Source organism: Furipterus horrens, unplaced genomic scaffold, assembly GCF_987537825.1.
Source record: "Furipterus horrens unplaced genomic scaffold, mFurHor1.1.pri manual_scaffold_6, whole genome shotgun sequence".
Taxonomy (NCBI): Eukaryota; Metazoa; Chordata; class Mammalia; order Chiroptera; family Furipteridae; genus Furipterus; species Furipterus horrens.
In genome coordinates this window covers 69,917,061-69,942,425 of record NW_028327176.1, presented here as the reverse complement: position 1 = coordinate 69,942,425, position 25,365 = coordinate 69,917,061, and the positions used below count along the sequence as shown (strand labels likewise).

General features: G+C 41.8%; 1 protein-coding gene across 1 annotated transcript in view; it reads left to right on the top strand.

The window, feature by feature from the left end:
• Positions 1–25,365, top strand: part of MERTK (MER proto-oncogene, tyrosine kinase) — a 95,616-nt gene that overhangs the window by 32,388 nt on the left and 37,863 nt on the right. Inside the window, exons 5-7 of the mRNA XM_090281737.1 lie at positions 14,081–14,167; positions 16,694–16,809; positions 21,671–21,854. Of these exons, the coding sequence (XP_090137863.1) occupies positions 14,081–14,167; positions 16,694–16,809; positions 21,671–21,854 (387 nt within the window). The remainder of the gene's footprint in view (positions 1–14,080; positions 14,168–16,693; positions 16,810–21,670; positions 21,855–25,365) is intronic.

The window sequence follows — 25,365 nt, the reverse complement described above, 5'->3', positions numbered from 1 at the left end:
TGGGGGAGGGAGGACCTTTCCTCTGTATCCTCCAGGGTTCTTCTGCTGGTCTAATAATCAAATAGAAGTGAGGCAGATTAGCAAGAGAAAATGGCCAAATTTAATGCATACATGTGTATGGGAACCCCACATACATAGTAAGAGTCAGAGACCCTCCACTCCCCCCATACAGGAGAGGTTCAGAGACAGAAAGGAAACATAGTATAAATAAGACATCCTGAAGTAGGGATAAGGCAAGGTGCCCTTGGGGGCTTTAAAAGGTCATTGCAGGAAGAGTCAGGTGTTCAGTAAATAGAAGTTTGTCCCAGCACATAGACAGGTTCTCTCCGGAATCTCTTCTTATGGGCAGGGCCTCTAATTCCAGTCATCCAGGCAGTGAAGAGAGGAGCAGAACTTCCTCACAGAGGCACATCTTGGGATGACTCATTCTGAACCACAGCCCTAATCCTGCATTTAGGACTTGGGTATTCAAGGATGTTCTAGGCCCTGAGACGGTGGCTCCTGGAAACTGTCTTTTTGCTTCTTCAGCCCTTAACTGCTCCTCCTGAGCCTGTGGCAGGAGTTCTGAGTGGGTGATGCCTTAGGGCTCAGTCCTGGACCCGCTTCTCTTCCTTCTGAGACGCATTCTGGGAGAGTTTCTCTGGGTTGCTGACTTCGGTACCATCTGTGTGATGATGACCTCAAACGTTGCGTCTCCAGCCCAGACCTCTCTCCTGAGCTTTGGGCTCATGGAGCCAACTCTCTCCTTATCATTTCCAGTTGCTGGGTCTGTAGACATTTTAAAATGAAGCACTTGATCCTCCCCCGGACTTGTTCTGCCCTGAATTTCTCAACTTAGTAAGGGATACTGCCATTTGCTTTTTTCTCTTTTTTCGCATGACTGTATCAGCAAGTTCCATCAGTTTTGCCTCTGCAGTACATCCAAAATCTGTCTTTTCTTCATCTCTGATGCAGTGTCCTGGTCTTGTCACCATCAGCCCTTGCCAGCACCACTCCAGCAGTGTCCTAGCTGGTCTCCTTGTTCTCAAACTTGTCCTCACTCTGATCCTTCCTCCTCATGGCAGATCATGTCATTTGCCTGCTGAAAACCCTTCTGTGACTTAATGTTGTCTTAGACTGTCACTCAGTCCTTCCTGCCTCCACCCAGCTCTCCAACCCAACCCCATCCAACTCTCCCTCCTTTCCTCACCGAGTACCAGTCACACTAGTTGTCTTTCATTTTCTCAAACACATCACCCTCCTTCTGCCTCAGGACCTTTGCATTCTCTTTTGTCTGCCTATAGTGTCCTTCCATCTGCCCTTTGTTCTGTGACACAAATCAAATATCACTTCTTCAGGGAAGCCTTTCCTGGTCACTCTTAACCATTTTAGGTTTTTGCCACCTTTTTATTGACTTCCAATCACAAGTCCTTGTGGACTTCCTTATTGTACTTGTCAGTCTATAATGACCCTGCTTATATTATCTCAGAGAATATGTACTCAGTAAGGATAAGGACTTGGTCTCTCCCAAGGCAGTGCCTGACCCATAGTATAAGTCACTAAATATTTATGGCAAGAATGGGTCAGCAAGTGAATGCCAGCCCCTAGGTGTTGTCTCTGAGTCACTTTTTTAACTCCTGACTCTCCAGGAACATAGGGCTTTTTCTGCCTTCATCTGAGTTTTCTTAGAGTTTCTCCAAAGAGTTGATCATCAGTGACTTCTTTTCAAAATCAATTTTTAAAAATACACTCCATTCTCCCTAGGATGGTTGCTTTGAAGTCCCATAAAGAAAGATTTTCTTCATTGAGGTAAAATCAACCTACAAGTAGATGAAATCCATAGAATTTAAGTGTACAGCTCAGGGAGTTTGATGAGTGTAGAGACTCCTTTAACCACCACTTGAATCAAGATATAGAACATGGCTGTCACCTCAGAAGGTTCCCTCACCCACTTCTGGTCAGTCCCCACCTCCCATAGGCAGTCCTGTTCTGATGTCTGTCATCAGATTAGTGTTGCCTGGTCTCATGCTCTAGATAAATGGAATCATAATGTGTGTGTTCTTCTGTGCTGGGCTTCTTGGGCACGGTGTGCTGTGTCTGAGGTTCATCCACACTGTTGTATTGGCAGTGCATTCTTTTTTACCACCAATGTTGTATGAAGGCACTATAGTATGTTATCCATTTGTTGAACATTTGGGATGTTTACAGCTGTTGGCTCCTGTGAATAAAGCAAATATGAATAACACAAATATGAATATTTATGTGTAAGTCTCTTGGGGGACATATATTTTTATTTCCCTTGGATAAATAGCTAGGAGAGCAACAGCTGAGTCATATGTAGGCGTATGTTTAACTTTGAAAGAACCAAGGAATCTGTTTTCCGAAGGGGTTGTACCATAGTGTGTTCCCCACAGCAGTGGAGGAGCATTCTAGTTATTCCACCCTCATCCTACATCCCCAGTGTGAACATTTCACATAGCTTAAGTCTGCTGTCGAAACCAGGAAACTGACACTGGTACCAGCTATACGTGGACTCATCTGTGTGCGCATGGCTCTATGTAAATTTACCACATGTGTAGCTTTGGGCAATCACAGTATCACATAAAGATTATATTGAAAAGCACACTATTAGGTTATAAACTCCTCAATTCCTATTTTGCATCTGTCTTCTCTATCAAAGAAAACACCTTCAAATTAGAGAAAGTAAAATAAAGATCTCAAAGAACGTGAAACCCCACACAGGTGGCAGTTGCAAGGATGTATCTGGCTCTTGTAAATATGTCAGATCTTTGAGCTGAGACAAATTACCTATGGCCTTGGGTGTTAAAAGAACCTGTAGATCATGGAGTGAGAAGAGCCTCTTAAACAAATGCTGGGAGAACTGGACAGGGACGTGCAAAAAAATGAAACTAGACCACCAACTTACACCACACACCAGAATAAACTCAAGATGAATCAAAGACTTAAATGTAAGCCGTGACACCATAGAAGTCCTAGAGGAAAATAGGCAGGGAAATTTCAGATATCCTACATAGCAATATTTTCACCAATGCATCTCCTAAAGCAGTGGTTCTCAACCTTCGTAATTCTGCGACCTTTTAATACAGTTCTTCATGTTGCAGTGACCCCCAACTGTAACTAAAGCATAGTGATTAATCACAAAAACAATATGTAATTGTATGTGTGTTTTCTGATGGTCTTAGGCGACCCCTGCGAAAGGGTCGTTTGACCCCCAAAGGGGTCGCAACCCACAGGTTGAGAACCACTGTCCTAAGGCAAGGGAAATAAAGGAAAGAATAAACAAATGGGACTACATCAAACAAAAGACTTTCTGCTCAGCAAAAGAAAACATCAGCAGGTTGAAAAGGGAACCAATCATATGGGAAAACATATTTGCCAATGATACCTCAGACAAGAGATTGATCTCCAAAATATATAAAGAACTTACACATCTCAACACCAAGAAGACAGACAGCTCAATTAAAAAATGGGCAAAGGACCTGAACAAATACATCTCCAAGAAGGATACATAGAAGGTCCATAGACATATGAAAGAATACTCAACATCACTAGCCATCAGAGAGATGCAAATAAAAACCACAATGAGATACCATTTTACACCAGTCAGAATGGCCATCATCAACAAATCAACAAACAACATGTGCTGGTGAGGATGTGGAGAAAAGGGAACCCTAGTGCACTGCTGGTGGGAATGCAGACTGGTGCAGCCACTATGGAAAACAGTATGGAATTACCTCAAAAAAACTAAAAATGGAACCGCCTTTTGAACCAGCTATTCCACTGCTAGGATTATACCTGAAGAATCCTGAAACCCCAATTCAAAAGAATTTATGCACCCCTACGTTCATAGCAGCACTGTTTACAATAGCCAAGTGCTGGAAACAGCCTAAGTGCCCATCTGTAGATGAGTGAATTAAAAAACTGTGGTACATTTACACAACGGAATACTATGCAGCAGAAAGGAAGAAGGAACTCCTGCCATTTGCGACACCATGGATGGAGCTAAAGAGAATTATGCTGAGCAAAATAAGCCAGGCAATGAAAGAAAAATACCATATGATATCACCTTATACAGGAGACCAATGAACAACACAAACAAATAAACACAATTGAACAAGGAGCAGAATAACAGTTATCAGAGGGGAGGGGGAAAGGGAAACAAGGGGGGTAATTAGAGGAAAGGTCTAGTAAAGGAACTAGTATAAATAACCCAAGGACAAGGACAACAGGGTGGGGAATGACTGAGGGAGAAGGGGTGGGCTGGGTGTGGGGGGAGCAATGTGGGAAAAAATGGGACAACTGTAATAGAAAAGCAATAAAAATATATATGTGTATATAAGATAAAATAAAAGATTCTGTAGATCTTATCACAGAAACACACTTCTAATTATTCTGGAAACATACAGAAGAAAAAAAGTGCTAGATAAACGGAGATGGAGAGTGTGGCCTATTTTCATAAGGAAATGACATTGGTTCTGGTGAGTACCGAATCATTGAGAGATGGAAATACACAGTAAAACTTAAAGAGGGGGGTATTAAGTTGGTGCCTATAAAGATGTGGAAAACTATCTTATTTAGGAGTTCAGCTCACTAACAGTGTCACGCCTGATTTCAAAATGAATTCCAAACTGATTTCCAGTCTTTCTGTGAAAGTTTAGTAACTGATGTATCAGGGAATGTCTCAGAAGACAAGATGAAGCAATAAATGGAAAAAAATAAAAGTAAGCACTTATGTGTTGAACAGTAGCCAAGAACACTGATTTAATGAACTGATGTCAACTCAGAAGCTGCCTTTATTAACAAGCCTCTGGCTTTGCTCTCAGTTAGATCAGAATCTAGGCTTTCATCAACAACAAAATGGCAGCTGCCACAAAGTAGGGAGAAAATCTGCTAATCCAATGAGTCATGGCTCCAAATGGGTTCAGTAAACTGGGACAATGGCTTAAACGTTTATAAGGATAAATGTCACATAGTAGAATATTATTTCAAAAATAATTAAATAGACAAGAGGCCGGAGAGCTTTGACTTTGCAGAAATTTAATGAGAAAAAAGACCTGGGGATTTCAGTTAACCTCATACTCAACATTAGCCACCTCCTCTGTTTTCTGAAAGCATTGGTATTACTTTGAGAAGACATGCATACAGTTCAGCAGAGGTTCTAACCTGTGTTTTGGACACTATTTCTGGTTTTGACAGTCCACTTAAGTTATGTGAAATGTTCACACTGGAGATGTAGGGTGAAGGAAACAGAATCTTCCCTGTATATTTCTTTACATCTTTCTGTGAATCTATACTTAATTCAAAATAAGGTTTTAAAAAGCTTTATTTTGCATAATTATTAAATAATTGTATGTTGAAAATGTAGAAAATTCAGAAAAGTGTTTTTAGAGCCTCTTATACATTTACAATTACAACGAAAACTGTTTTCTTCCTAATTTTTTCTAGAAATATGTGTGTGTAACTGTAAGTGATTTTCCTTCAAGTGAGAATGATAATATTTGTGCAGATTAATTCCAGCCTTTTTATTATGCAAATAATATGTGAACACATAGTCACACCATAGACATAACAAAACAAAATGTGAAAATCTCCCTTTTCTCTCTGTATTTTCACTGCCCTGTGCAACAGAATCCACTCTCAAACTTTGATTCACCCCTTTCAGACCCATCCCAGTTCTTGAATTACCCTCACATATATTCATAACACACAGACAACCAAGCCATATAGCTCTTTCCCAGTGACAGTGCTGGTGGGCCTGTCTCATTGTTTATGAAATTGTCACAGTGAGTGGAAGGACAGTAATTTACTTAACCATTTCCTTGTTGATGAACACATAGGTTTTACTTTTTTTCTGTTGCTCATGTAGATATCTTCGTACCTATGTATTTCTTCTCTGAAAACCTGGCTAGACACCCTGACCTTGTCTGTACCCAGAGAGCCTCTTCCATGACTCTTGTGCCTCCCCACTAACAGGGAGGCAGAACCATCTGCTTGTCTGCCCCTCAGTTGTTAATCAGTGTGATTATCATATATTAATTATTAATCTGCTTAACCCCATAACCCAGTACAGTGCCTGGCAGAACTGTGAGACTGAATGAATGAACTCATTAACAAACAAATGAATGACAAACAGTCCAATGTCTTTGATCCTTTCACTGGAACAAAGGGATGCAGGATACTAAAATAACTTGTATTTGTATAATTATTTTTTCACTTAAGTCTTATCTCTTTCGTCATTATATCTCTAACCAGTTCTGTGAAATTACCAGAACAGGGTTTTTACATCCATTTTGTAGGTGCAGAGGAAAAAGGGGCCCTAAGTGCAGGCTTCTGATGCAGGACTTGTGCTCGGCCATCAGTCAGACCCAGTCAGTCACACGGGCCGTGCTGAGCACCCAAACTTTGTAACATCAGAAAAGAATGACATAACCCCGGCTGGTGCAGCTCAGTTGGTTGGAGCATCATCTGGTAAACCGAAAGGTCACAGGTTCAATTCCCTGCCAGGGCACGTATCTAAGTCACAGGTTCAGTCCCAGTTGAGGTACACACAGGAGGCAACCTATCGATGTTTCTCTCTTGCATTGATGTTCCTCTCCCTCTCTCTCTCCCTCCCTTCCCCTCTCTTTAAAGTCAATAAGCATGTCCTCAGATGAGAATAAAAAGAAAAAAAGAAGAATGACATAATACTTTTGAGGAACTTTTGTGTGATACCTGAGCTTTTCCACTAATTCAAATTTGAGGAACTGGGTGCCAAGGCCATTCTGACCAGAGGTGCCTTTGGAGGGTTACATGCTGATGTAAAGCGGGGTGTTTGCAGGGAGGCGCAGTTCTATCTTGGCATTAACCCCGACTGAGAGAATGCAACCTAAGGAAGCATTTGAAGAGCCCTGATTGTGGAGGCTGCTCTGAGCAAGCATGTTTATGAATGAGTAGGTCACACACTGTCCATCTGATACCAGTTTTTTCTCTAGTGATGTAAGAGCTACCTTTAAGATAAAGGACATTATTCTGAGTCAACAAGCCAATCTCAAAGGTTCCATGCTGTAGGATTCCAGTTATATAATAGCCTCAAAATGACAGGGTTATTGTGATGGCAGACAGACCAGCTCTTTCCGGGGTTAGGTTGGGGAGGGATGTTCCTAAAAGGGGTAGCAGAAATGAGCTTCTTTTCCATATGGAACAGTTCTGTTTCTCTGCGCAACCTCTAATAAGATTTTATAGGACCACAATATACACTTCTCCCTCCCCAAATAAAACAAAACAGAAACTGATGAAGTCTGAATCAGGGCTGCATTTTAGTTAACAGTACTACACCAGGTCACTTTCCTGGTTTTGGGGGATGTCCTCCGATTGTGTAAGATCTCAACAGCAGGGGAAGCTGAGTGAAGGGTGGACTGGAACTCTGTACTATTTCTGCAATTTCTTAGGAATCGAAAATGATTTCAAAATAAAGGGTTTTTTTGTTTTTGTTTTTTCTTTTTAAAGAACCACTTTGTCAGGGACAAAACTCAGTTCTGCCAACAAAAAAGAACTGTAACAAGCATTTGCTGCATGGTATTTAGGGGTGGGATGTATTCATTATAGGCTAGATGTGAAGGTCTCCAGCTTCAACGCAGAGACTAATGCTATCTCACTGTCATGTGTCCCTAGGCAAGCTATTCGACTTTTTTAGGTAAAATAAGGATAATAACCGTGTCTGCTTCATGGAACATTTATGAGGACCCAGTGAAATAATGAGCCAAAAGCAGCCTACAGGAATGACTCCAATGTTACCTATTATAAATTTTTACGTGTAGTAGTTACTCACTATCAATTATGAGCTACCTTCCTAAGAAAAGTGGTGGACTTATGCTAATCTTTCTGATTTTTTAAATACTTATTTTATATTTAAGTCTACATTTAGAAAACAGCAAAGCTAGTTTTTTAGTTAGTTGGATATACTTATTAATTAATATTTATTGTAATAATAATAGTAATGAACTTAAGGGTTTGCTGCTTGGGGTGCTCTATTCAAGAACCAGAGATGGTTCTTGCAAGGTAGTGAGTGAAGTCATTGCTTATATACACTTGTTTGGTCAATCACACACTGATTTATTCTTTTTAATTGGCTACATTTATCAGGTTGGGTTTTGCCCTTCCCCCTCCAAGGTTATCCTGTTTACAGCTGGTCTGCAAAATACTGTGCTACATTTTAACATCTAGCAAGGATAACATCTACAACTGCCCAGCCCTTGAGACTCTCGTCTTTATATAAATCAGCTCATTATTCTCACAGTGCTTTTTGTGAAGATTTACTTTGAACCTTATAGCAAGGTGTGATAGAGTCACTTTTAGTACCTATTTTACAGATCAGGGGAAAAATGGAGTGAGTTTGGAGCCTACATGCTTAATTATTCTAGTCTTTCTATGGCAGCTGGCACGATCCTGATAAAGCATGTTAGATCCTGTCAGCCTTCTGCTTAAAGCTCCAGGTTTCCCACTCCACTTAGAGGACAAACCAAAGGCCTGTCCCACCTGTTTTTCTACCTCGATCCTGCCCCCACCTCTGGTAAAAACTTGGCCCATTCCGTCACCCTAACTCTGCTCACAGAACATTGCTCAAGGAGCCAGTCTGCCGCACGTATTTAAAATCACAGCCCACTGCTCCACTCACCTCTGACCTCCTGATCCTCTTCTATTTTTTTCCCTAGTACTAATCACCTCTGAGAGTGCATGCGGCTCACTTAGTGAAAAGGTTATTATTTCTTGCCCACGTTCTCCATGAGCCTGTGAGATGTGTAAGGTCAGAGACCTTTGTTTTATTTTTGGACACATCCCCAGTTCCTGGGAAAATGTCTGGTACACAGTAAACAGTAGGTAAGTGAATGAATTCTGGGCAGACAGTGAGTTCAAAGTTAGGAAGCATAAGTGCCTTCCTTTATGCAGCATATTCTTCTATTTCTTGCCTCTTTTGGTAGAAAGACAAAAATGAAAGGATCAGATTACTTAAACCAGAACTCAAGGAACTGGCCTAACCGTACCCTTAGAAATTGCCCCTTCAGCAGTTCTGAATGTCCTTCCCTCAAGGGAACATCCTGTTACTCAATGTTCCTTAAAATATCTTTCAGACTTTGTATCAGAGGCCCTGTTTTAAAAAACAAACAAACAGCAGAGAACCAAGCAAGAGGGTCGTGAGCCATCTTGGGGTTGGGTGAGATATAAGGAGTGGGGGTGGAGGACACAGGCTCGGGGAGACCTGGGCACAGGGGAGGGCAGGGCGGAGTGGGTGGTGGGGCGTAGACGGAGGGCTGGATCACTTCTTCCCTGGAAAACCGCAAGAGTTGGGGTATAAAACTTGCAGGTCTATTCCAGTCTGGTGGTTCATGCTCCACCAGAGGGAAGGCAGGACCGTGGAAGGGAGCTGTCTGTCCTGTGCACGCCCATTGCTGTGTCCAACCCAGGCTGAGAGGGGAGTCTCACTCATTGGGTCTCTCAGGCCAAAAGAAGTATCGCTGAATTACAGTAAGCAAAGAACACTGTATTTGGCCCTAGCCGCCCACCAAGTTTTGGAGAAAGTTCACTGGTTTGGACCAACTTCCCCTCTCTCTGCTGGCATCTTTGGAACCTCTGTTGAGAACTGCTGTCGTCAGTGGTTTGGCTCCTTCTGGGTGGTTCCGAAAGGGGGTGGGCACCAGGGAGTTTGCTGCAAATGGTTTTCCTGACTTTGTGTTCCCTCGGAAAAGAAACACAAAGAGGAAAACGGACTTCCTGCTTAACCAGAAGTCATGTCCCCCGATAAGCACTTTTACTTCCTGCATCAATAAATACTGCGGGCTTGAAGGACGGTGGGTAACATCTCAGTGAAACCCACCCATCCTCCTCATTTACAGAAGGGCTAGCTCTTCCCTCACGGCAGAATATGACTTGAACTTTGTTCCTAAGTATTTCCCCAAGACTTTTGCCACATTTATTGAATTCAAATGACTGGTTTTTGCCTGTAGATGTCTGCTCAAGTACAAAAAATTCCACTCCCTGTGTCTTCTAATTAAGGGTGATTTTTCTAAATATAAGTAAAATTTCACAAGTTCATGGAAACTTGTGACATGTGCATCTTGTTTGGGAGCTTATGACCTGGAAGATGAAAAGTGGTACTTAAGCATGAAAACCAAAGTGTCACAGGCTGACTGTGAAATAGTGATTGGCAGCCCGGGCCCCAGGCAGTGGCTTGGAGGGGTCAGTGTCTTCATCCTCACCTAGGATGCCTTCTTTCCTAAAATCCAAGCCAGACAAAGTGCCCAAAGTCCACATGCTGTGCCAGCTCTTCTGTTGTCTCCTCTATCTCCTGCTCCCCTATCATTGCTCCCTTACTGTACAAAGAAAAAAAAGACCCCCCCAGTCTTCTCTTGTGTCACTGTGGAGCCTCGGTTCTCAGAAGCTTTGGTCTCAAGATCCCTGTAAAATTAAAGTCTTAAAAATGATTGAGAACCCAAGAGTTTTGGTTATATTAGTTCTATCTGTTGATATGTAGTGAATCAGAAATGAAAACTGAAAATGTTTCTAACACAGTAACACACAAGCATATATTTCAATAGATTAGTGACATCACACAGCGTTCAGCCTCTGGAAAATTGCACACATTCTTGTACATATTGCATTGGACCTTTTAAAGGCGTTTTCCTGGAGAAAGTTGAGATGTATTCAGGGTACCTAAAGTTACATTCTTTGCAGCTGTTTAAATTAGGAGCAGCTTAAGATGCAAACCTCAAAATGTGAGAGACACTACACATATTTTTCAAAATTATTTGGGAGGAAATCAAGCAGAAGCTACAGAGGCCCCAGAGATGGCATCTTCACAGGTGTCCTTTTATAGATGCAGCTGATGGGGTTGAAATAAATACTTCTCTGCAGGGCAGTAAATATTTTCTAAACCACCACACATGCTATTAGCAGTTTCATCCCTGACTTGAGAGGAGTTGACCAACTTGGAAAAAAGTCTGGTTCCTACCTGGAACTGTAGCTTCCTGGCACCTGCAGTTGTCACGAGAATCTAGCTCAGCAATCCGTTTAGGATTTTCCTCCAGCCTGATGAAAATACTCCTCTTAGAAAGTTAAAATGCAAACCTAAAATGTTTGTTTGATTCTGATGTAACATTACTTTAGAGAGTAAATAGTCAGAAGCCCAAAGGTCAGTTTTTCCCTTAAGGGGCTATGTCTGATCAGAGCTCAGATGTGGGGACAAACTTCCATCTGGATGGAGAAGAAGAAAAACCCACCAGCACTGGTTTTTCTCTGCACATTGAAACGCTCAGGAGAAGCACCAACACAAAAGGGATTGGATTTGCATTTCTTCCTGGATCTGCTCCCAGACGTGGTCCTCTGGCCACTTGGCCAAGCCTTTCTTGGTTCATGCCTGGCAGCATGTTCCCTTTTGGTTTTTAAAATATTTAAGTATTTCCTTCCTGACAAGCTTTGAATTTTAAAATTATCAGATGGAACATTCCCTATGCAAGTAGATCGATAGTAGAAGACAAAATAGGCTTTTTGGGCAAGAAGCAGAAGGTGGTATACTTTGAAGAATTCTGTCTTCCTCCAGTTCATGTGAACTTTGTGCCAGAGACATAGATTGAAAAGTTTCCAGGTTAAACTAGAGGGTATAAATGGCTGTGTGTTTAAAATATAATCTTTTTAATTTTTCAAATAGTTTTATATTTATAGAAAAATTGTGGAAATGCTACAGAGAATTCCACCCCCACTCTCCCCTGCTGTTGACATCATACCTTAATGTGGCACATTTGTTACAATTAATGAACCAATACTGATACAGTGTTGTTAACTAAAGTCTATACCTTATTCACATTTCCTTTGCTTTTGCCTAAGTCTTTTGCTACTCCCGGATTTCATTCAGTGTTTAGTTGCCATGTCTGCTTAGGCTTCTCTTGGCTGCCACAGTTTCTGCAACAGTTTTTGTTTTCAATGACACTTGACAGTTTTTTTTAATATATTTTTTTATTGAATTTATTGGGATGACAATGGTTAATAAAATTATATAGATTTCACATGTACAGTCCTATAGTCGTCGTCGGCAGCCGTCCGTCTCGAGAGACGATGGTGTAGCTTCTGAAGAGTCTATCTGCACCGCCGAGAATGGCTGTGCAGTCCGACTCGGGAGTGACATGGTATCTGTCTCCTCCCGTGTTGAATCGACATCTTGCAATGACACTGAAGCTACAGAGCCTGCGCAGGGTAATATGGAGGGTCTGCTGTTGCCCATGCAGCAGACCCCCCCCCCTCTTCGCAGCTGAAAGGTCCAAGGGAAAGACGGAGTCGATACAGCTTGGCTTCAGGTGCGCCGCAGGAGTTGCCGGTGTTGACTACAACGTCAAACCGCCTTAGGGACTCCGGCTCCGGATTTTCTGTCGGGGTTTACTCCCTTAGCCTTTCCCCTGAAGAGGTATGCCGCAAGGCAGCGGAGGTTTTTTGGAGTCAGAGTTTTCCTTCTCTGACAGTCCTATAGTACATCATTTGTGTATTGTATTGTGTGTTCACCTCCCCAAGTCAAGTCTCCCTCCATCACCATTTACCCACCCCCAACCCCTGTCCCATGCCCTTTTCTATCTTCCCCCAACACCCTCTTCCCTCTGGCAACCACCATATTGTTGTCTGTGTCTATGAGGTTTTGTTTGTTTGTTTTTACTTAATCCCTTCACCTTTTTCACCCAGCACCCCCGAAACCCTCTCCTGTCTGACAGCTGTCAGAATCTTGATGGTTTTTAGGAGGATGGGGCAAGTTTTTTGTAGACTGCCCCACAATTGGACCTGTCTGTGGCTTTTGTCACGAGTAGACTTTGGTTATCTATTTTGGGGGGTAAGATTGTGGAGGGGAAGTACAATTTACATCACGTCATATCGAGGATACATTGTCACCTGGTTTATCATTGTTGGTGTTAACCTTGATCATCTGGGTGAGCCAGTGTTTGTCAGTTTCTCCACACTCAAGTTTTTATTTTATTTTCCTTTCCACACTGTCCTCTTTGGAAGGAAGTCACCGTGTGCAGCCTGTGCTTAAGTAGGGTGAGTTAATGCTCCCTGCTGAGGGCAGAGCACCCATGATAATTATTGGGGAGCTTGCCTAGTCTCCCTCTTTTATTTAATTGTATATTTATATCAGTATGGATTCATGGGCATTTGTTTTATACTTTGGGTTACAATCCAGTGGTACTTCATTTATTTTCTTGTTCACATTGTTCCAGTTGTGGCCACTGGAAGCACTTTTCAGTTGCCCCATGTCTCTGCCATACCCCTATCTGTGTGTGTGTGTGTGTGTGTGTGTGTGTGTGTGTGTGATGCCATGTTTCATGCCCCCATCTGAGAATCAGCCATTTCTCCAAGGAGCCTGGGTTCCTTTATTGAAAAATGGAATTAGACCTCAGTTACCTCTCTTCCTTTCTTCTTAAAATTAATGAATGGGAGATCTTCACAGCTCGGGAATAATTTTTTTAATTAAAAAAAAAATTTAACACTTATCGAGTAGAAATAAAGCCTCATTCTTGTATAATAATTCTTTATGAGTTGACTTATTTTTACTATTAAATAAGGACTAGGTATAGCAGATCCTCTGAAATTTTTTAAAGTGTGGCTTTTCTCCTGCTGTTTTTTGAATTGTGAAGTGCCCATGGTATACTGGGCAGCTAAGCTCCAGGGCACTATCTGGGGAGCCTCAGAGACCATTTTCTTGACATTGGGGCCTGTGACTGCCACACCTCCTTGTAGAAATTAAAAAACTAAATGATAGTGCTTTGTTACTTGATGTCTCCCATGAGGGAAAAAGAAAGGCTTTGAATGGAGAAACTGCTGCCTCTCAGGCCCCTGGTTGCTCCCTGGTACCGAGGGTTTAATCCCAGGTGTGTGTGTGTGTGTGTGTGTGTGTGTGTGTGTGTGTGTGTTTCTTTTTCAAAACATCAGAACACTTTTAAAATTAACTTTGCATTTATGGCTTGAAGCAATGAACCAAGAAGTAAAAGCATGTCCAGACACCCGTGGGGTTCTGCTGAGCAGTGGCCTATTTGTCTGCTGCTGGTCTCACGGTCTCCTTCCACTTCAGGTCTGACCGAGACAGCAGTCTTCAGCTGTGAAGCCCACAATGACAAGGGGCTGACCGTGTCCAAGGGCATACAGGTCAACATCAAAGGTGAGAAGCAGGGCCGGTCCCTTGAGCGTGTCTGGGAGTTGGGTTGGGGGACAGCTGGAGCCTGGGCCTCCCCACTGACTGCCGCTGTGAACTTGGGCAAGTCACGTGACCTCTCTGGCTTGTATTCCCCTCTGTAAAATGGGGTAATTACAGAACCTACCTGTTCTTGAGGCATAAATGAGCTTGCACCAGTAAAAGTGCTCACAACAGTGCCTGGCACATATGTTTGGTAAACCTTAGCCAGTTTAGCTCTGCTCAGTCTGAGAAGAAAATAGGCTGAAATGTTTACCTCGATCATCTCAGCCCGTTTTCACTTTTCGCTCTTCCAGCCTGAACTAGTCCCAGTTTACCCCTTAAAGAGCCCCTGGGGCGGGGGCAGCTGGAGTCCTTGGTCTAGGAATGGGCCCCATCCTTCCCAGGGCAGCTGGAGCACAGCAAGTCTGCCAGCTGCTGCTCCAAGGTGGGAGGGGAGCATGTCAGGGTCGCTGTCCTCCAGGCCCAGCGCTCCTGTCCTTTTCTCCTCACCTCCCTGCCCCTCTTGCTTCCTTTAGGCTGGGACATAAGGTTATGGAAACCTTGTGTGGAGATGGTCTAGTCCAGTCAGCTGCCTCTTCCTCCTTTCTCTGAGGGATCAAAGGCATTTAAACCAGAAACTTGAGAAGACAGGAAAACCTAAATATGAATACTGTCTTTTATCCCTTTTCTAATCATCTTCCTTACCCACTCTCACAGAAATTCAGGCAAATTTTATGTTTCAGTATTTGTTCTTAATGAGGGGGCGTTTTCTAAAAGTTCATTGGGAGGGAAAAATGAGCACATCGCATGTTACCGCTGCCGGAACTGTATAACTTCCTTCCTTCGTTAGGAATCCCATCATTACCACTTTCAAAGGAAATGTTGGGAATTTCAACAATGCATGAGTGGGCATAAATTTATAAAGACATTTTCATTGCGTATAAACATCCTAAAAATCCATAAAAGGTGAAGTACTTCTTTAATTTTTGCTTCACATAGAATCTCAGCTTTTTAGAAAATAAATCTTACTTTCAAAACTTATGCTTTTGGCTTTTATTTATTTAAAAATTTATGTCAAAGCAATGAAGACTCCCTTCTTCTAATCTTTTGTTAACTTTATTATCTAAATATTGAATACTGAATATTTAGTTTCCAAATATTGATGTGGAAAAGCAGACATTTTACACAGTTCTACAACTAATCTATTTAGGGGAGTAAATCAAACAAAATGCTCCCCCCATCCCCCACTCACCAACCTGTATGTCTGCTGGTAAAACTGAAATAACTGAATGTGGCGCTCAGTGTGCGCTTAACATGGCCCAGCCTTCCCGCCCACCCCGTCATCGCCTTCCTCAGACCTCATGTGCTCTTATCAGCTCATTTAATCCTCACCACAGCCCCGTGGAACAGCGCTGCTACTGTCCCCATTAAAAGAAGAGGGAACTGAGCTTAGAGAGGCCATTCAACTGTGCCCTGGGCCATATAGCCGGCCAAGTGGCCATCAGGTGCCCAGTCCCTACTGGTGCTCACATGGGTCTGCTTGCTGCCTCCTTAACAGGCCTCCCATGAGCTCTGGGGGTCAGATAGACCTGAGTTCAAGTTTGCATTTCTCTGCTCTGTGACTTTTGGCAAGTTTTCACTTCTGTGATTCTGTTTCCTCACCTGTAAATGGAGATGGGAAGACAACCTCTCTGATAGGGTTCTAATAATAATGAGATGAGATGGAGGCCATAAAGTGGGGTATATGGTAGACACACAACAACATTAGTCATCATGTTTTATTATAAGTGTAATTATTACTATTAATTAAGAATTAAATTTAGCCCAAGAAAATAAGACTGCCACACTTCAGATTCTTCTTACAGTCTAATTGAAATACCTGTCCACATCCCACGTATGACCAAGGTCATTGCACACTCATTATGGTCCCCCCAGCCCCCCGAAAGCAGAGGCAGTGGACTCTTGCTGGAACTGACTCATCTGCTTCCTTGGCCTGGAAAGCTCCTCCCCGCAAGCACACATGCACACACACATACACACAGGCATGTGCATACCCATGCTCCTGTGGTACCCCTCTCTTCCCTGCACAGGGTGCTTTTACCCTCTGCTCACACAGGTCTCCCCAACTCAGGCAAGAGCTCCGCCAGGGCAGGGCTGTGTCTCTTCTTCCTCACCAAGTGCCTAGCAAGGCACTTGCACACAGTAGAACCATGGATGTGAACTCTATAAAGGAGATGGACATCTCCACATCTTTTCCATCTAAAAGCTTTCCCTTCATCAGTGGGTAGAGAAACAGGCCTGTGTCCCCCCAGGCAGAGCCACCTCATCTCTGAAAGGCCTGTCTGTAGGTTAACACAGTCACCCTCAGGCATCGGATGGCTCCTCTTTAAGACTTGTGTTTAATATTTTAATCTTAAGAAGTGGAAAGAAGCTTGGTATTAATATGACTGGTTGCTTGGCCTCCTGTACTTTATAACTGTGTTTGTGTGTGTGTCTTTGTTTTTTATGTAGCCCTGCCCTTCCCACCAGCCAAAGTCAGCATTCACAACAGGAGCGCACACGGCTTCCTGATCTCCTGGGTCCCAGGCTTTGATGGGTACTCCCCATTCAGCAGTTGCAACATTCAGGTAAATGAACCTCCAGGATACAGCGCGAAGTCACTGTTTGGTGCCCTGCGGGTCTCCCTGACTTTTCCTTCCTCGTGCAGATGGGCACTGACGGCACCTCAACGCCATTCAGAGTCCTTGACCTCTTCCCGGCTCACGGCTCACCTGCATGCACCATCTTATGGGCTTCTGCCCCAGTACTCTGCCTCCCTCCTGTGCATGGCCAGGGCCCAACCAGGGGGAACCATGAGGCCAGGGAGAATTAGTTTTTAAGGTATAAAAACACATCCCTAAAGTAGGACTGGCTTGCGATCAGGAGTTCAGGAAGCCAGGTACTGTCATCCTTGCTCCTCCTGGGCTGGTGGCCATGAAGGACAGGCATGAAGGCACAAGCCAGGTTATCTTTGCTATTGAGTGTCACACCTTAGCCCGTGGCCTTACAGGTCTTGCAAAGGCTTCACCCATTTTTAGCCACTACCTAAAACTGGTATAAAATAGAGGTTAGCCATCCTACAATGATTCCATGCCATGATGTAGTCTCTGCTCTGAGTGTTAGTTTTATAAACATGGAAAGGAACCCTACTGTTTGTTTCCCGAGTGCCCAAAACAGCCCAGGGGCTTTGCAGACCATCTCACTGAAACCCGCACCACCGCAGGCCCAGAGCCTGGGGGGCAGGACCAAATTCAAGCCTGGAAAACTTAGCCACAAGCAGGGCTCAGGACCACTTGCCCCTCTGTGTGTCAGGAGAGACATTGCATGTGAGAACAGGTAGTGAATGTGTGTAGATAATCTGTTGACAATGTAAATGTGTTCTGCCTGGTACTTTATCATAACAGTGGGATCAAGAACTGTTCTTACTTTCATAGATGTCTGGTCTTCTTAGTTAAAAACATGTTAACCTGACACAGGCCATTTATACCCATTCAACTTGAGGAAGCAACTTCCAAAGAATTTTGTGTTGACAACCAGATGTTTTTAATACCAAATGGAATTAGTTTCCCTGCTCTCATTGCCTCCCACTGTTGTCTAATAGCTGCTCTTGCTTTGCAGAATGAAAACATGCATTATCCCCAAAATAGCCTGCACCCTCACCCCGCCACCCCCAGCCTTGCTTAGTTCTTGCCCAGCTTTATTTATAAACCTCCCAAGTACTGGTCAGTGTCAGGAATTCTTGTTGTGTCTACAAAGTCCTCACTGGGGATATTTTTTAACAGCTTTTTGGAGATATATTTCACACCCATAATATTCACCCATTTAAATAAGTGTACACTTGAGTGATCTTTAGTATACTCACAGAGTTGTGCAGTCATCACCACTGTGTGTTTGTGTCTATATTCAAAAGACATAATGTGCTGTAATTTTATTGTGTTGGCTTCTTCTGGTTTCAGTCTGTGGGTGATACTGGCCTCATAAAATGAATTGGGAGGGGTTCCTCCCTTTCTGTTTCTTGGAATAGTTTGTGAAAGATTGCTGTTCATTCTTTAACTATCCGGTAGAAATCACCAGAAAAGCCGTCTGGTCCTGAGCTTTTCTTTGTGGGACGTTTTTTGAATACTTGCTGAATCTTTTTATTTGATATAGATCTGTTCAAATTTTCTGTTTCTTCTTGAATCACTTTTGGTAGTTTGCCTGTTTCTAGGAATTTGCCCATTTCCTCTGGATTATCTAATTTGTTGGTATACAATTTATTCGATTAGAGATTGTTTTTTCCTTGGAGGCTTTAATAATGGCCCCGCTTTTATTCCTTATTTTAGTAATTTGAGTCTTCCCTCCTTTTTTTCTTGGTCAGTCTAGCTGAAGATTTACAAATTTTGTTATCTTTGCGAAGAACCAGCTTTTGCCTTTGTGAGTTTTTCTGTTCTCTACTTCACTCATTTCTGCCCTAATCTTTATTTCTTTTCTTCTCTTTGCTTTGGCTTAGTTTGCTCTTTTCTTGTTTTTGTTTCTTAAAGAGGAAAGTTAGGTGATTGATTTTAAATCTCTTCATTAAATATGGGCATGTTTGCCGATTATAGCCCTCTAATCCCCTGGTGTTAGCTGCCTCCCCTAAGTTTTATGCTTTTTTGTTTGGTTGGTTTTTGGTGTTTTTCCAGTTTATCTCAAGTTTGTCATTTTCCTTGTGATCTTTTTTTCCTTTTCATGATGGTTATTTAGGAATATGTTGTTAACTTGCATGTGATTGTGAGTTTCTCAAATGTTCGTTCTTTATTGATTTCTAATGTTCTTCCATTGTGTTTGGAGGATACACTACTATGATTTCCATCCTTTTAAGTTTATCAAGGCTTATTTATGGCCAAGCATAAGTTCTGGCCTGGACTGTACTCTGTGTGCACTCAGCATGGGTGTATTCACCTGGGGCTGGTGAAGTGTCCTACACCTGTCAGGTTGAGTTAAGTTATAGTTTTGTTCAATTATTCTGTTTCCTTGGTGATCTTTTGTCTGGTGGTTCTATTGATTATGGAAAGTGGGAAATTGAGGTCTCAACTGTTGTTTTTGAATTGTCTATTTCTCCCTTTAGTTCTTTCAGTTTTTGCTTCATGTATTTCAGGGCTCTGTTGTTGGGGACTACCAGGATCTGTTTCCTTATACAGGGCCATGAATGCCCCTATATATCTGCAGCTTAGAGGAGCGCTTTGAAAAACTGTTACCAAATGGCTGAGCTGTTTGAAGAGAGCACAAGGCTCCTCCCTCACGAGGGTGGTTGCCTACAGACGGGCTTGGAGGAGGAGCTCCCTAACCTGGAGAGGGGACTTCAGGGTAGACATGAAGTGGAGTGGGGTGGCTGGAGGGTCTGAAAACATCAGGCTGCCCTGAAGGTGGAGGGTGATGATGACACGCACACTTCACCTGCTCTCTCTGTCCTTGCCTCGGCTTTGGGTGGCCATGGCCTGAATCAGTGATCTTCCTGCCTCACCCACCTCAGATCCTGTAGTACCGACATGGTTATTCTGTCTTTGCCCTCCAGCTACTTCTGCCTTCCTTTACCCATTCTCTTTTCCATCTCTGGTAGGGTGACCAGATTTAGCAAATAAGGATAATATTTTACAAGTTAAATTACACGAGTAATTTGGTGTCATACCTATACATATAATTATTTCTCGTTGATGTGAAATTCAAATATAACTGGGCCCTTTTTTTCCTCCTGTAGTCCTAATAGGGATAATTAGGACTGGCTTGAGAAGTTATAATTTACATTCTGCAGATTCACAGTATATTCCATTTCTAAAGGAACCAAGGATAGTTTTATAGTAAGTTCCCAGTTCATTACAGTTTTAAACTCTGACTAGGTAACAAATGAATGTTCTGGCCGAGATTCAGACCCATGCTATAGCAGGACACACCCTCCCACTTCCTTTGGTCCTGAGGTGAATTCCGTTCTTCACCCATTTTGGGCTGCATACTCCAGGTCTATTTTTAACTCTCCCACATACTTCTTGCTGTTTTATTCCTTTTTTTCTCCCCAGGATCCATTGAACCCTGGAAATGTTCCACACATTGCTTCCAAAATGGGTGGGTGGGTGGGTGGGAGCTACAGGTTTCCTCCACCTTAGTTTACGTGGTTGGTCACCAGGAAGGAGCTGCATACTCTAAAGTGAAGAAACAAAGTGGTGTCTGCCAACAACCACCAGTGAGATGAGCATGCAGCTCATCATGTCTCCTCAGGCCAACTGGTGCTTCTTGTCACCCAGTGGAGTCTCTGGTTCTTAGTCGGAAGTGAGACTCGGCCTCGACACCACCATTGAGGTATCACTAATGGATTTGGAATTCCAAAATGTTATCTGTGGCTCCTTGGCCTCAATTTCAACACTTATATCCTGAAATGGCAGCATTATAGATCTACACCTCATGATTGTCAGCCCATTCTTATCAGGAATAAATACAGAGTTTAAGATTTTTTCCCTCAGATTGCTTTTGGTTACTTCTTTGTTTATTCAATACCGTTTTGTCTTTCTGATTTTATAAGTACTCTGTTTTATAGAAAATTTAAAAAATGTCTGGAGAAAAAAAAGAAAACACTCCCAATTTCCCCATCCCCAGACAGGAGGTGTGCCTAAGGAAAACTGGGGAGATTTTTTACTGGGAAACCCCTCTCTTGCCTGTGCAGACACAGGACACCTGGAGAGGGATGTGGGGAGATTGGTGGGCTTTATGGAGGGAAGGATGAAGAGTAGGAACGCAGAGAAAGAGCTGATATGCTTTAGAGAGATTTGGAGAAAATTGTATTGGGTGGGGTGTAAATGACCCTTTCCTATGTCTCCCCACCAAAAAATGTCATAAAATCTGCATTATCTGTGTATGCTTTTGGAGTGAATTTATATTGGGTTATGCAGGCGGGGAAGAATAATGAACATGCTAAAATTTCCCTCAAGGAAGAGCAGAGGGTCCTCAGGATACATGATGAAAAGAAATACACATTAAAACAAATCCAGTATTCCATCTTCTAAAATAGGATTTGGGGAAGATTTTCTTCAAAGTTCTGGATAGTAAATATCTTAGGCTTTGTTACCATATGTCTGTTGACTTTGTTGCATATTCTGTGAAACCACTGGAAGAAATCAAGACTTGCGGTGGCTCTCAGAGAGGAAGGGCTATTTTATAATGTATTGTCATAATTGTAATATAATGATAATTATGTGCTCTGTTGCCTGCCACACTGAGATCACTTATTTTAGGCCTTTCCTCGGGTCCTCCATTGTTGCTCCAGCAGCATGAGTAACACTCAGTAATGCTGGTGGGGACATTGGTGTGTGGCCTGGAAGGAAGCAGGTACTTCCCTTCTGTGGACAGGAAGGGCCACGTGCTCAGGATGCCTGAGAGCCCCATGTCTGACATTCCCACCACCTTACTAATGCCGGGTCCACGTCTTCACTCTTCACTTAGGTCAAGGAAGTTGACCCTCTGAGTAATGGCTCCATCATGATTTTTAACACCTCTGCTTCTCCACCTCTGTATCAAGCTGAGCAGCTGCGAGCTCTAGCTAATTACAGCATTGGCGTGTCCTGCAGGAATGAGATTGGCTGGTCCACGTGGAGCCCTTGGATCCTGGCCAGCACGACCGAAGGAGGTAATTCCTTGCGTTCAGAATATTGCTTCTAATGGCATGTGATTAAACAAGTCCTTCCCAGTGGCCTGATTTAGAGTTTAAGTTTTGCTTTGTTTGGTCTTTGTCTCCAGAAGAAATTTTTATTGAGGTAGCCAGTGAAAATGAGAAAGAAACTTAAAAACTACATATAAGTAATATTTTCTTTTTGTATAAGAATATATGATACCAGCACACTCTTTATAGCGTATATTATTTTTAATTAAAATATAATAATACAAAAGTTTTCACTCATAGCATCAAACTCAAGAAAACTAATGAATTTGAAGATGGCTAACATTAGCCAAAGACTGTGTGCCAGGGACCATGTTAGGTGCTTTACATGCATTATCTCATGAGATCCTCACAGCAGTCGAGTGGAGTAGGTACTGTTACCTCTGTATCATCTTGCTCATAGCAAATTTCAATAACATCTTTAAATTTAAACAATTTTCTGTGTGCTGCTTTTTAATTCTGAGATTTTTTCCTTTTCTATGAATATTGGAGTAAATGATGTAGTTCTGTTAAAGTTGAGTCACACAGCCTTCATTCTTTCCCAACTGGAGCTATAGATCATGCAGAACCTCTTACGTGCCCTTAAGTCCAGCCTCATACCATTAGTGACCTGGTCTTAATACAGACTGTGCGGCAGCGCCAGATCAGAAATTGTTAGGGCTTAATCTTTGCACAGATGAAACTCCAGTGCCAAAATTGTAAAATACCTCCTTTTCTCAAATGAGGAAGAAAACCCTTTAAGAACAATTTTTATATGCTGAGTTCCATTTCCAGTGAGTTCAAAATACTTACTTTCTGATTCCTTCTTTGACCCATTAGTTCCTCAGGTATGTATCTTAGTTTTCAAATATTTGGGGGTTTTCTAGAGAACTGTATATTGACTTCTAATTTCATTTTGTTGGGGCTGGAGAAAATAATTTATTGAAATTTATTTTATGGTCCAGAATATGGTCTATCTTGATAAATGTTTGCTGTGCACTTGAAGAGAAATGTGTATTCTGCTTGTATTAGATTGTATACAGTATTCTATAAATGTCATCTTGTTGAAATTCATTGGTTGTGTTTTTCAAATTATATTTTTATCGATTTTCTTCCTACTTCTATCAGTTACTTAGAAAGAAGCATTGAAATCTGCAGTTATAACTGGCTTTATCAATTTCTATTTGTAGTTCTCTAGCAGGTTTTTTTTTAATGTTTTGAAGGTCTGTTATTTTGCACATAAATGTTTAATATTGCTGTGCTCTCATAACAAATTGACTGCTTTATCATTATGAAATTATTTTCTTTATCCTTGGTAATATTATCCTCTGTGAAGTCTACTTTGTCTGATATTGTGATAACCATTTTAGCTTTGATTCCATGGTATATCTTTGTTTCATCCTTATTTTTCTTATCTCTGCCTTTATATTTAAAGTGTGTTTCACTTAGGAAGCATATACTTTAGTCTTGCTTTTTAACCCATTTACAACTTCTGTCTTTAAATTGAGGTATTTAATCCATTAAAATATGATGTGATGCATGTTATCTTGCTCGTATCAAATTACATTTACACCTTTAAACTTTGAGTTTAAAGGTTAAGTTGAAATCTATCACATTTTTTATCTGTTTCGTCTGTAGTTTGTTCCTTTTTTCTTCCTTCTCTTAGGTTAATTGAATATTTTTATTCTATTTTGTCTCCTTTGTTTTCTTATTAGCTATAATTCTTGTTTTTTGTTTACCTCATGGTTGCTTTAGGGTTAATAGTATACATGTTTAACTTATCACTGTCTACCTTCAAGTGATGTTATATACCACTTCATGTGCCATGTAGGAACCTTCAAATAGTACACTTCCATTTTCTCCTCTGATATTTGCACAATGGCTGTTATCCATTTTAGTTTTATCTATGTTATAAGTCCACACAACATTGTTGTTTCTTTTTTCAATCAATCAGTAATTTTTTAGGGTGACTTAGATAATTAGAAAAACACATACTTACCCACAAAGTTGTCGTTTCTAATTTTATTCATTTATTGGTATTGATCCACATTTTCATGCAGCATTGTTTTCTATCTTAACAGCTCTCATCATTTATTATAGTATGGATCTGGTGAGGAATTAAGCTTCTGTATGTCTGAGAAAAATCTTTATTTTTACCTTTGATATTTCTTTTGCTCTGTTTTTGAAAAATATTTTTACTAGATATAGGATTCCAGGTTCACATTTTCTTTTTACTTTCAGTACTTTAAAAATGTTGCATCACTGTCTTCTTGCTTGAATTATTTCTGATAAGAAATGTACACTAGTAGTTATTTGTTCCTCTGTATGTAATGTATCTGCATGTATTTTGTCTCTCGTTTTCCCTTTATTGTTGATTTTGAGCAATTTGTGATGTGCTTTGGTGTCATTTTTTTTAATCCCCACCTGAGGACATGCTTATTGATTTTAGAGAGAAGGAATGGGAGAGAGGGTGTGGGAGAGAAACAGAAACATCAATGTGAGAGAGAAACATCAATTGGTTGCCTCTCCCATGCTCCCCAATCAGAGACTAAACCCACATCCTAGCCAGGTGACCTGACCAGGAATTGAACCTGTGGGATGATGCTCCAACCAACTGAGCCACACCAGCTGGTGTAATTTTTAAAAAATATTGCTTGTGCTTGCGGGTCCTTGAATTTCTTGGATCTGTGTGTTTATGTTTTGCACCCGATTTGTAAACATTTTAGCCATTACCTTTTCTAATATTTTTTTTGTTCCCATCCCTCTTCTTAAAGGATGCCAATTATACACATACAAGGTCTGTCCAGAAAGTATCCAGCCACATACTATGAAAAATTGAAACTTTTATTGAAGAAGATACAAGATATAAGAAATATTGTACATAATACAATGATGCTTCAGTCCCCTTCAAAGCAGGCACCTTGGGCCCTCACACAGTTCTCCCAATAGCCATCAGTTGTCCCATTGTATTTTCCTGAATCTCATCAATGGTCTGAAATATTTTCTGTTTCAGAGGTGATTTTAGTTTTGGGAAAGACCAGAAATCCCGGAGTGCCAAATCTTGGCTGTAGCAGGGCTGAATCACCTGGGTGACTTGATGTTTCTCCAAAAAAGTCTGCACAAGGTGTGTTCATGAGTGGGCGCATTGTCATGATGAAGCTGCCACTCACCAGTTGCCCATAGCTGTGGCCTTCTGAGTCATCAGAATAGTTTCCAAGGAGGAATGTTCCAGCTTAATGCAAAATTTGATGCAGCTTCATTGCTCTACTCACTCAGTCATTTTGAATGTGAAGGCCACACAGTACACATGCCCACTCAATTGCATCTACCACCCCACTGACTAGTACAGTGAAGTTGTCATTGTTCACACATGTGCATTCCAGTCCACTGTCCTTGCCTGCCGGCTTACATCGATGTCTTGCAAACCGTTCTCATCATATTAACACTGTCTGGACGTTTTCCGGACAGACTTCATATTTGATCACTTGAAGTTGCCTCATAA